Raw genomic sequence first — 12,215 nt, 5'->3', positions numbered from 1 at the left:
GGAGCTGATAAGGAGCAGCCCGTTGCCGGGTAACTGCGGGGAGCCCCCAGGGAGGTACCACCCCTAAGTACTCGGGGGGCCGAGAGGAACGGAGTAGAAGCGAGGAGCCCACCATGCAGAAGACGTGAAACACCCTCATGGGGCAGAAATGCCCACACCGCTCCCTGGGGGAGGGCTGGGCCTCTGAAAGCGGCTGTGAGCAAACGCCTGTCTGATTTGGGAACCCCAGGGGGGCCAGGATTCTACCGGCGGCTGCTGGACACACTGGAGGTGGCTGCAGAGCTGCACCCGGGGCCTGCCGGGGCCCAGCTCTGCGCTAATCTCTGGCAGGAGGGCATAGCGGTTGCTGGATCACGTGTGCAGCTGATCCAGAAACCAAACTGTTTAGCTCCATCACCCAGCCCCAAACCCAACTGTGCAGGGCACTCTGTGGTGGGGGCGCCCTGCCCTGGTCCCCATTCACAAATGTGTTCGCAGTGGCCTTGAAGCCTAATCTGCTGTGGGCTGGGCCTGCATCCCCCAGCCCTCCCCCTGTCCCCACCCTGCCTGCATCCCCCAGCCCTCCCCCTGTCCCCATCCTGCCTGTCCCCCGTTGTGCTTGTCGTCCCCCCCCCCCCCCCCCCCCCCGCCTCACCCAGCCTACGTCTGTCCCCCAGCCCTGCCTCTGCCGTCTGCAACCCCACCCCCATCCCCACCCCCACAGGCGTCCCTCCCAGCTCTTGCCCTTGACGGCATTTTCTTTCTTCCTTGGAAGCAGCCTGTTTGGAGATAATAGTGCTTCTGGGAAATGGGGCTGAGAGTCTTGTTTGTTCAAAGAAAATATTTTTCTTCCACACACAAGTGCTGTGTTTATGCGGTAAATCGCCCCCTGCTTTTGTCCTTGCCTACCTTTCTTCTGGCAGCTGTCCCACCTCCCGTTGGGCCCAGGCAGGGGAGGCGAGGAAGCAGGGCCCAGCTGGGGAGCCGGGGGGGGGGTCAAGGATGGGGACCCTTGTGAGCGGGGGGCCTTGGCAGACGACCTGTGGGCTGGACACGCGGTCCCCAGCCCAGCCGGCTGGTGTGGCCTCGGTTTCCCTGTCTCTAACAGGGACGGCAGCCCTTGGCTCTAGGTGACCCTGATGAGGCCACACACATGCACACACATGGCTTTACCAGGTCCAACCCCATCTGACTGCAGGACCTACTGTGCCTACTCAGGCCCTACTGTGCGCTGGGCCAGGGGTACAAAGAAGTAGCCAAGACTACAAGCCAAGGAGGGGTCCAGGTGGGCAGGGGGCCCGAGCCTGCTGCCCACCCAGGGGGTGCCTGGCCCTGCAGGAGCCCTGCCCTGGGGGGGTCCACAAGGTCTGTCATTCACGCGCCGACCGGCTTATCCACGCAGGACGCCCAGCCCCCCGACGGTGGGCTCGTGTGGAGGAGCAGGTGCCTCCCTGCTCCTGGCTTTACCCTCATTGTTCACTGGTGCATTTCCACATGTAGAATTTCAAACCCATTTTAGGAACAAAATCCCTACCATCAGATTTTTTTCCAGACACGAGCAGTCCCAGGAGCCAAACTGGACCCTAGAGTCTCTCCCTCCGCCTTTGATTGAATCCAAGTCCCCAGACATTCAGCAGCCAGCCCCACCCCATGCCCGGGCTGGGTGCCGAACAGGACAGACACGCCAGCACCTTCCCGGGGGACCTGCCGTCGGGGAGGGAACAGGCGAGCCGGTGGGTTCACCCGATGCGAAGCCCTGACCCCTCCGCCGCAGGGAAGGTGCCTGTTCTTTGCGGGGGTGAACACAGCATGGACACCCCCAATTACAAGTAACTCAGGACCTTGACATTTTATTTCTAAGGACGCTTTCTGGTTTTGTTTTTGTTTTGTTGCTAACCCTCAGCCGGGGATATTTTTTCCATTGCTTTTCAGAGACAGTGGAAGGGAGAGAGAGACATCGATGTGAGAGACACATCAACTGGTTGCCTCCTGCACGAGCCCAGTCTGGGGCCCGGGATTGAGCCTGCAACCGAGGTACGTGTCCTTGGCTGGAATCGAACCCGGGACCCTTCAGTCAGAGGGCCGACGCTCTAACCACGGAGCCAAACGGGCCGGGGAGTCTTCTGCTCTAAAGAAGCCATAACACACAAAGGTTAAGTCCGTAAAAACACTCGCTGCAGCTCTGTTTATAAAAGCAAAAGGCTGGGAACCACCTAAGTGTCCCATCCTCGGGGGCCAGTGAAATAACTCAGGCGACGTTAAAAGTGTCACAAACCGTGGCGTAGGTCACATGAGGCGGTCACGCAAGGCAGACACACGTGCAGCACCCAGGCCCAGGGCGCTGGGCAGAGTTGCCTGGGGGCAGGACCCGGTGTCATTTTTCAGTAGATACTCACACGGGCAAGTCTGAGGAGAAAGGCCGAGAGGCATCCTCTGAAATAGTAATGTTGGGATTGAACTACTTTCCTCTTGTTTATCTATATTCGTTATGGTTTTTAATTGATTTTGAGAGAGGGAGAGGGAGAGAGACACACCGATCGGCTGCCTGCTGCATGCCCCGGGAATCGGGCCCACAACCCTGGCTCGTGCCCTGACCTGGAATCGAACCAGCAGCCTTTTGGTGCAGGGGACTACGCGCACGCAACCGAGCACCCCGGCCAGGGCATTCGTTATATTGTTTTAAATAAGCCTTATTTTATTAGGAAAAAAAGACTGACTGAAAAGCCAAGCTCAGTAGGACAATGGCAGTTCGCAGTGAAAGTCTGACCAAGGTCAGAAGTCGTGCAGAAAAGTAAATTGTTTGTCCCGTTTGGAAGGGCCGGACCCGGGGGACCGCTCCGAAGAGGCTGCCATCAGTCCTCGGCACCGTGAGGGACACGGTGAAGTCAGCGCGGAAAAAGGGCAGCACCAGCGAGGGAGAAGTGTGTCCAGCCGACAGGAGACAAGTGGTCCCCGGGTGTGTCCCCGGCCTGACTCATCGGGGGGCTCGGGGCCCTGGCCTTGACCTGGGAGCAGGAGCAGCCCGCGTGGGCGCCTCCAGAACCTACTCTCCACCGTCTCTGGGTCCGTCGGGAACAAGGTATGTAAAAGGTGTTGGGAAGCACACATTTATTTATATAAAAATAAAGACCCTGGCCTCCCTCATACAGAGAGCGTTCATAAACCAATGAGGGGGAAAATAACAGAAAAAGGGGGATCCCCGTGGTCTTTAAAATATGTAAACAGGTGCTCAAATATGCTCATGAAAGAAATCCTGGGTAAAATTACAGCGAGATACTGTCTCTTAACCCCCCCCCCCACCTGGCAAAATCCAAAAGTTAGAGAACACCCCCTATTGGCAAGACAGGGAAACAGAGGCCCTTGGACATGGTTAGTGGGAATGCACGTTGGTTCCACCACCGGCCGTGGAAGACAATTTGGGCAGGATCCATCACAATTATAAACGCATGTACCCTTTGACCCAGCAATTCCACTGCTAGGAATTTATTTTATAGACACTTGCTCCTGAGTAAAATGACAGACATGCAGGTTATTAATCTGCAGCACTGTACGTCATCATGAAAGATGGAAAACCATCTAAACATCCAACCACAGGAAATGGGTTCAGTAAGCTGCCATCCACCCACCCAGTGGAGTACTACGCAGCTATCAGGATGGACTGGTCAGGAGAAAACAGCCGAGTAAGAACCTTTGAAAATTCAAGCTTGCTTTTTTTTTTTTTTCTTTTTTTTAATGTATCTTATTGATTTCAGAGAGAGGAAGGGAGAGGGAGAGAAAGAAACATCAATGACGAGAGAGCCATTGATGGGCGCCCCCAACTGGGGATCGAGCCCGCAACCCGGGCATGTGCCCCAGCCGGGAATTGAACCACCAGCTCCTGGATCCTGGATGCTCAACTGCTGAGCCACACCGGCCAGGCCAAAATTCACGCTTTCATAAAAGCAACAACAACAACTAACTGGCAAAAATGATCAGAATCAACTTCTTCAGAACCCTGGAAATTAACTGGAGCTTTGCAGCAACCTGGGAGCGTTTATTTAAGGAAAACGAGTGAATCTCGGTAGGAAGAGCACGTGACTCGGGCGGGTGAGGGGCAGGAAAAGAAAGGGCTTCTTACTTGGAATATCCTGATGTTTCGTTGTTGAATCCCACCAATGTATTCCTATTCCAAAAGTTACACTTAAAGCAAAGTCAGTAATACAAAAATTAACGTTTAAAAATAAAGGCTGGGTCCAGCTGGTGCAGCTCAGAGGTTGAGCATCGCCCTAGGATCTGGGCGATCGGGGTTCGATTCCCAGTCGGGGTATGTGCCCCAGCTGTGGCTCCATCCCCAGTCGGGGGCGTGCAGGAGGCAGCCAGTCAATGACTCTCATCATTGATGTTTCTCTCTGTCTCTCCCTCTCCCCTCCTCTCTCTGAAATCAGTAAGATATATTTTATTTATTTATTTATTTATTTATTTATTTATTTATTTATTTATTTAAAATATATTTTTATTGATCTCAGAGAGAGGAAGGGAGAGGGAGATAGAGATAGAAACATCAATGATGAGAGAGTCATTGATCGGCTGCCTCCTGCACGCCCCCGACTGGGGATTGAGCCCACAACCTGGGCATGCGCCCTGACCGGGAATCGAACCCTGATCGCCTGGATCCTAGGTCGATGCTCAACCGCTGAGCCACGTCCGGCTGGGCAGTAAGATATATTTTAAAAAATAAAAATAAAAATAAAGGCTGGGCCCTGGCCAGTGTAGCTCAGTGGTTAGGCTGTCCTCCTGCTATGCCAGGGTTGTGGGTTCAATTCCCAGTCAGGGCACATACAGGAATTGACCGACTGCATAAAAAACTGGAACAACACATCAGTGTTTCTCTTTCTCCCTTTCCCTTCCTCTCTCTCTAAAATTAATACATAAATAAAATACTTTAAAAAATGAGAGCTGAAACCCAAGTCCGATCAAACCTCCGGATCCGGCTGCCAGTTTGCGGGAACCACAGCCGCGCTGACGGCCCCCGGGCCAGCCAGCGAAACGCAGGCCGTGCGCTGCTCTCCCAGGCTCTCGGAAGCAGGCTGCAGAAAAGAGAGGGGCGCAAGCCTCAAAAGCCGCGGGAGCCCCACACGCGGACTGCAGCTCCGAGGGCCCGGCCAGCCTGGAAGAAGGCAGCCCACACCCAGAACCTCACTGCCCAGTCTCAGGGAAACAGCCGACCGACCAGACCCAGCACCCCACGAGGGCCGGCTTTCCGGGAAGGCCACTGAGAGGAGCTAACTGTCCCACATGGGGGGGTGACAGCGACGCCGCCTCGTTGAAGCGAGGAGTGTGGAGGGCGCGGCCAGGCTGCCGTGGCAGCGGGTGTCCAGCAGCCCGAAGTCGGATGACCACAGCGACGGGCACGTTTCAAACGCGCGAACCGGCGCAGAGGGCAGGGGCTAAACGCCGCCAGGCTGCTCGGCTGAACGCGGCCGGTTTCTCTCCCCCGGGGCTCTCCGGATTGTTCCCGTTTCCTGGGATGGACGCGATGGAAAAGCTCACCTTTATTTATTTATTTTTTAACCCTCACCCGAGGATGTTTTTTCCATTGCTTTTTAGAGAGAGTGGGAGAAACAGCGACGTGAGACGCAGGCATTGGCTGCCTCCCACACGCGCCCCTGACCGGGGCTGGGGATCGAGCCTGAACCCAGGTACGTGCCCTGGACTGGAATCGAACCCAGGACCCGTCAGTCCACAGGCTGACGCTCTAACCCTTGAGCCAAACCAGCCAGGGCGGAAAAGCTTACCTGTCACTGAATTGGTTAACTAACTGGTGTGTAAAATTAATCCAGCGCCTTTATGTGGGTGCATGTTACATGCGTGTGTGTGAACATGTGTTGGTGTGAGGGTGGCGTGAATGCAGGAGTGTGTGAGTTTGTGAATGGCAGTGTGTGCACCTGCGTGTGGATCAGGCGGATGGGGTGTGTGTGTGGGGGGTGAATCCACGCTTGTGCTTGTGAGGATGGGCGGGACTGACTGTGTGATCGGAGTATGCACGTGCGCGCGTGCGGGTGTGCGGGGCTGTCAGGTGTGCGCACGAGTGCCTGTGAGTCGGTGAACCTGAGGGGGAGTGTGCTGGCTGCGTGCTGAGCGCGAGGCCCCGGGGTGGCTGAGGGCGCGTATCTTGGGGGGTCAGCGGTAGAGCCCAGCTCCCCGGGCGGGGCCGCCCTGCAGGTTGGTCAGAGCCCAGCTCCGGCCGCCGGGGGAGGCCTCACCGGCAGGCGCAGGTGGACGGTCCGGCTGGCGTCCCATCTGCATGTGCTGTGCCCACACTGTCCGTCCACGCTGCCGGGGGAGGACCCCTCTCCTTCCTCGAGGGGCAGGTGGTCTGTCCTCTCCACAGACTGCCACTGGCTTCGCCGTGTGCCGCCTTGAAACCAGGGGGAGGGAGGCGAAATTCACTTCTAGCAACTTCTTGGCGAGGCTGCGGCAGCAAATCTCATGGGAAACGTGGAGGGGGGCGCCTTCCCTGAACCCGCCGTCCTCTGGCCTGGGCTCTGTGGCTGAGAGACCCTAACCAGCTAACCGACTGACCGACCGACCGACCAACTCCCTGGGGTGCGGCCCTGAAGGCAGCCGGGCCTTGGGCCTCACTCCTTCCACTCTGAAAGGCTGGCATTCGGGTGCTGTCCCCGGCCGTCAGGAGAGGGACACGGGAAACGAGAAAGTCCTGTTCAGAGCTCCTGGTGACAAAGCTGTTCATTCTCGCCCAGCCTGTGTGGCTCAGCAGTTGAGCAATGACCTATGAACCAGGAGACCATGGTTCGATTCCCGGTCAGGGCACATGCCTGGGTTTTGGGCTCGATCCCCAGATGTCTCTATCTCTCTCTCTCTCCCTCTCCCTTCCTCTCTAAAATAAAAACAAACATATTAAGAAAAAAAAGAAACATCAATGATGAGTCATTGATCAGCTACCTCCTGCAAGGCCCCTACTGGGGACTGAGCCCGCAACCCGGGCAGTGTCTGCTCCCCTCTGTGGGTCTTACCAGGTATCCCTGATCCCAAGCAAGGCCCCTGTCCTCAACATGTGAACAGCAGTGGGTGGCAGGCATGCCTCTGCCACCCTCAGGGGCTGAGGACAGGGTCACCAGGGAGAGGTGGGTAGTGCCCCTGCTGGAAGGACCACACAGCTGCCTGGTTTTCTAAATCTTGTCCACTTTATTGGAAACGTTTCACATGCCACAAGTTTACAGGAAAATACCCACTCAAAATGTAGTTTGCACACAACTAGGAGCAGGCACCACCAGACGAACATGGTCTGTTATTGAAAGGCAGGTGACACGCATTGGGTCATTTAGCACCTGGTCACACACAAACCGTGAGACCCTCAGCAGCTAACCCCACGACCCCCTTAGAAACACGCTGGGCTCAACTGTTTCTGGTCAGAGTCACACTTGGACAGGCAGCGGCTGGAGGGATGGCTGGTGCTGGAAAGGCCACCGAGGAACTGGTGGTGTCACGTGTAGCGTGCACAGCCATGTGTGCACACACCTGCTGGGTGAACACAGCAGGGGGCCTCGGCTCACCTGGGGACCATGGAAGTCGCCGCCGCGTCAGGGTCAGCACAGCAGCACCTCCCTCGGACCTGCTCTGCCAGGCCCTGGCCTCAGCTCTGTGACCAAGCTTGGCCACCAAGCAGCCCGTGGTCACCACATCCCCAGGTCCACTGGGCCGGGGGCAGAGCATGGCAGGTGCCCTGACCCTGTGATAGTAAGACAAACCGCACCTTTGAGTGGCTTGGGAAAGAGCTTTAGAAAGTGGAGTCGTTAGACAACATTTAGGTAACACCGGTCGCCTGTATCAGAGCCCCAGATGTTTTTTAAGTGTCGTATTTGTTCACCGTGCCCAGCAGACCTGGACACTTCTAATTACAATCCTGTGTCCCCGTGCAAATGGGACTGGTGACCCTCAGAGGGCCCCGAGCCCCTCCCTGACAATCCTGTCCCTTTCCTGTCCAGGGAAGGCGGGGACTCGAGTGAGGCCTGAGAACTCCCGCGCCCGCGCCCCATTCAGGGCTCCTTCACCTCACATGGGGCTCTAGGGCTGAAGGGGCTGGAACCTGCTGCCGACCGCCCTGCTTCCTCCGCATCTGCCAGCTTACTTTTTCTTATAAGGTCTCAGCAATTCTCAAATCCTGGTAAAGGGGCCAATGAGGCAAAAGGCAGCAGGGGCTGCTGCTGCCCCAGTGCCACCGAGTACCCCAGGGGGGTCGTCCATCAGGCAGGGGCCTCCTTGGCATGGACTCAAGGGCATGGGCACTGCCAGGACCGAGTGTGCTGGTTTCAGACCCTCCAAAGGCCCCACGCCTCCACCCAGCCTTTCCAGCCCAGACCTCCACACTTCTGTCCCCTCGGCCGATTAAGGGAGTGTGGCCCTCAGTGTCCAGGCTGCAGAGCTGCCCCCTCCCCCAGCCAGGGTGCCCACAGACCCGCCTTCCCACCACAAGCACACACGGCCCTCCCTCGGAGTCCTGGCACAGAAAGGACCCTGGAACTTCAGAAGGGCAGCTGAGAGGCAGGGAGAGAATCCCGGCTGTATGGAGTGGAGTGTCCCCAGTCAGCTCCTGGGGCTGGAACAGGCTCCTCGGTCTCTGCGTCCCGCAGGCTCAGGCTGCCTCCCTGGGAGCACCTGCAGCTAGTGTGGTGGGCAAGAGGGCAGCTGGGGGGTGGGGGGTTTCTCTTTTAACAAAAGGATAAATGCCAGATCCTGCCTTCCTCTTCCCTCTCCCCCAGTCGCCCTCTCTCTCACACACACACGATGCACACATGTGCATACATGCAGATACCTGATCACACACAGACAGCTGGGCACACACATATGCACACGCACACGCCATGCACACGTAAACTGCAGACTACACATAGAGGTGTATGCACAGACATACAAGCACACCGCGCACAAACACGTGCACATGGGCCAGTGTTGACCAGGCCCCTCTCAGCAGGCAGCATATGGTCTGCTGCTTAACAGCCCGGTCCTGCCAACTGGGGACCATTAGGGTGGGTTCTTTTCCCAGCGTAAAATGCTGCAGAATATAAATTGCAATTAACACTGGTGCCAAAATAGCACTTAGCGAGAATAAGCCCATTATTAACATCTGCTGAATCCTGTCTCAGTGCAGGAGCGGCACAGTCTTGCTCCAAGTGAAAGGATGGTTGCAGGGAACACTGAGAGCACAGGTTTCCTACTTCCCAAGGCAGCTCGTGCCCCAGCCTCCCGGGAGCAGCCCCTCCCAGCATTTGTCGGCATAAATGACGCTACTGGGTAAAAGTGCTTGCTCATGAGAACAGCCCATGCAGGCGAGAGAGCGTGAAAACACAACCGCAGCCTCTGGATCCATTCCCGGTGGGAAGGTCACTCTCCCACCTGAGCCCAGGGCCTCTGGATGAAAGAAGGGCACCCAGAGACACCTGGGGCTGGAGGAGGAGGGAAGGCCTAGCCCATGGGGGTCCCAGAGACAGCCAGGCCACCTGCCTTCCTCCTAGGCTGTGTCCCATCCTTCTGATCATCCTCGCTTGGTGGTCTCTAGGGCCACCTAAAAAAAACACCCAGCCCCCCCCACCTCTCAGACCTTCATCTATGGCAATGTGGTCCTAACAGGGACGTTGGCCCTCCTCTCTGGGGCCCAGGAGAGCCTGCCCTGTATCCTTTGAGGCCAGGAAGAGACAAGACCCAGTTGTAGCTCTCAGGCTGAGTCAGGACTCCAAGGTGGAGGCTGCAGGTCTGGTGGGGCCTGCTGTAGGGCACTCACCTGGAGACAACGAGCCCTCAGCTGCAGCCTAGGATGGGGAGCACCCTGTGCTCCAGAGATGGCTGCCCCCACGGCAGGAAAACCAGAGTGGAGGAGGTGAGCTCTCATCCCAGCTCCATGTGTGCAAACACGCCATCCACTTGGTCAGGGCAGGCAGGCAGAGCAGACTGGAGCTGCTGGGGGCCAGGCTGCCAGACACAATGCGCTGAGGGAGAATCAGCACAGGAGCCTGTGGGCCCCCAGGCCAGGACTACCCGCCTCCTGCAGCAGCCATCAGAAGGCCTCCTGGACCCCCTCACCCAGCAGGGTGGGGGCTGCTGAACTGTTTGCCCTTCAAGATCCCAGGGACAGTCATGGGAAGATGCCAAAGGGCAAGGTCCCTGTTACTTTAACAGCAGGTAAACCAGAGGATGCACTACATGGAGTGGGGGTGACTGTCACCATAGAAACGGAGTAGGAAGACAGCCGAGCTGAGAGCCAGGATGGGCAGCTGGAGTGGGGACAGGGCCTTGTGGGCTCTGCACCCCCAGCCAAGAGGGAGATGGAGGTGGGGTGAGTCAAGCCCAACCTGGGGAGCCACCCAACGATGCCCAGTGCAGGAGGCTCTCGAGGTTGAAAAGGCAGAGGCGGCGGCTGGACACGGGGAGGTCCTGCCCACTGGGAGGTCGGTCCTCATTTTTGGAATAGCTGCGTTGGAAATTTTTAAAGTGCTAAGTAAAGTTATCTGAAACGGGGTAATCTGACCACTACTCTAGCCTTCAGCATCCTCTCAAGTTTTTCTAATGAAGCCACACACATCTGTTTCCCGAGAAACACAGGCCTCCCCAGGGAACTGCAGTCTCCAGCGTTGAATGTGGGCCACCAGGGAGGCCTCCTCCTGGGCCCTGGCTGACAATCCCTGCCCCAAGGGGCCCTGCCCAGCATCCCAGCCCCAGGGGGCCCTGCCCGGCACTGGCCCTGATCTGGTTGGAAACACACTGGTTGAAACGTGTCTTACTGGGCAAGAGAGCCCCACACCTACAGCCCCAAACCTGCAAGCTCCTCGCTGTCCAGCTCACAGCTGACCTGGGGGCAGGGCTCATCTCACAGGGTGGGCGTGATCATCCCATCCCTGGGCCTCAGGCCACTCCTCCAAGTAACCCAGTGGCAGGTGACCAGGAACACAGGAGCAGAGGGATACCCTTAGGGGTTGAAGTGAGGGGGCAGCACTGGGACCACTTGGTGCTCTGGAGACTGGTCAGAGCCCCAAGGAGTCAGGGAGCCATAGTCCGTGTCTCAGTTGGAAAATGCCCACGGCCAGGCCTGACAGTCACTGACCGCTGGCTCTTCCCACCTGTCCTCACACCATCACAGCTCAAATTCATGGAGCAATAAGTCCTCACAGGAGAAAGCAAGAGGAAGCATTGGGAGCCCCTGAGGGCCGGATGGGCACAGGAGGGTCAGGGAGAGGTGTCCCTTCCTCTTGTGACTCACCCAGGGATCCCACTGTCTGGCAGGCAACCCGGGGTGTACAGACAGGCAGTAAGCATCGGTGGCGGCCCAGGCACCACATGCCCATCGAGCAGTCCTGCTTCCTCAGCCATGAAAACCACGAGCAGCAGTGGGGGACTCGGCCACGGGAACAACTTCGCCTGTGCTAGCATCCCCATCACCACCACAGGTTTGGCGGCTCCTCGGCCACTCTGCTTTTAAATAAGGTGATCTCGTCCAGGTGCACCATGGGGACGTCCCGGATGACATCAGTCAGGCCCTCGTGGAGCAGGGGGAAGATGACAACGTTCAGCGCGGGCCGCTCAGCCTGGAAACTGAACCAGAGGCAAGCTAAGGTTAGCAGGGCCACGGGGCCACATACAGGGGAACTGCCTGTCCCAGCTGCAGCTCAAGTGTGTCTACCCGACTTGACTCCCCAGCTGCTGCAAAGATGTGCCTGGGGAGCCCTTCCCGCTGGGGCTGGAAGAGAGGCCTGGAGGGGCGGGGCTGACAGAGGGAGCCTTGCCTATGGGGGATGTTGTCACACTTCCGTCTGGGCACTGAGGAGGCACCCACTGGGCGTCAGGCAGAGGAATGGAGGCCAATTAAGGCCAGCCTGTAGGAACAGCCTCGCATTCCTGGGCAGAGGGTGGCAGGTATCCTGGAGCAGGGGTGGGGGTGTTGCACAAGGAGCTGCAGAACCAACAGCAGCACCCACAGGGGGGTAGAGAAAAGGGTCCAACGCCCACAGGCCACCCTGGAGGGGTACAAACTCCTTGGTCAGGTGAGGCAGCAAAGTCTGCCAGGAAAGGAAACCAAGGCAGCTGCTGGGAGCCAGAGCCATGGCCTGAACATGTGACAAGCAGCTGTCACATCACCTCCCTGTGCTGTACCCACAGGATCCCCTCCCTGCAGTGGACAAAAAGCACAAGCGTACAATCTCCATGGAGCCGTGGCCAGGCCAGGCACTGTGCTCAGGGCCAGCGGA

The 12,215-nt window shown here is 57.6% G+C and overlaps 1 protein-coding gene across 3 annotated transcripts in view; it reads right to left on the bottom strand.

The window, feature by feature from the left end:
* Positions 1–7,088: 7,088 nt before the first annotated feature.
* Positions 7,089–12,215, bottom strand: part of FBXL18 (F-box and leucine rich repeat protein 18) — a 31,211-nt gene continuing 26,084 nt past the window's right edge. For all 3 annotated transcript variants that reach the window (XM_087817016.1, XM_016213650.2, XM_016213652.2), the window contains one exon: positions 7,089–11,562. In XM_087817016.1, the coding sequence (XP_087673142.1) occupies positions 11,406–11,562 (157 nt within the window). In that variant the 3' untranslated portion in view covers positions 7,089–11,405. The remainder of the gene's footprint in view (positions 11,563–12,215) is intronic.

The sequence above is a fragment of the Miniopterus natalensis genome, chromosome 4 (genome assembly GCF_054644295.1).
Source record: "Miniopterus natalensis isolate mMinNat1 chromosome 4, mMinNat1.hap1, whole genome shotgun sequence".
Taxonomy (NCBI): Eukaryota; Metazoa; Chordata; class Mammalia; order Chiroptera; family Miniopteridae; genus Miniopterus; species Miniopterus natalensis.
Note: the sequence above shows the minus strand (reverse complement) of the source record. Positions and strands in the feature narration are given on the sequence as shown.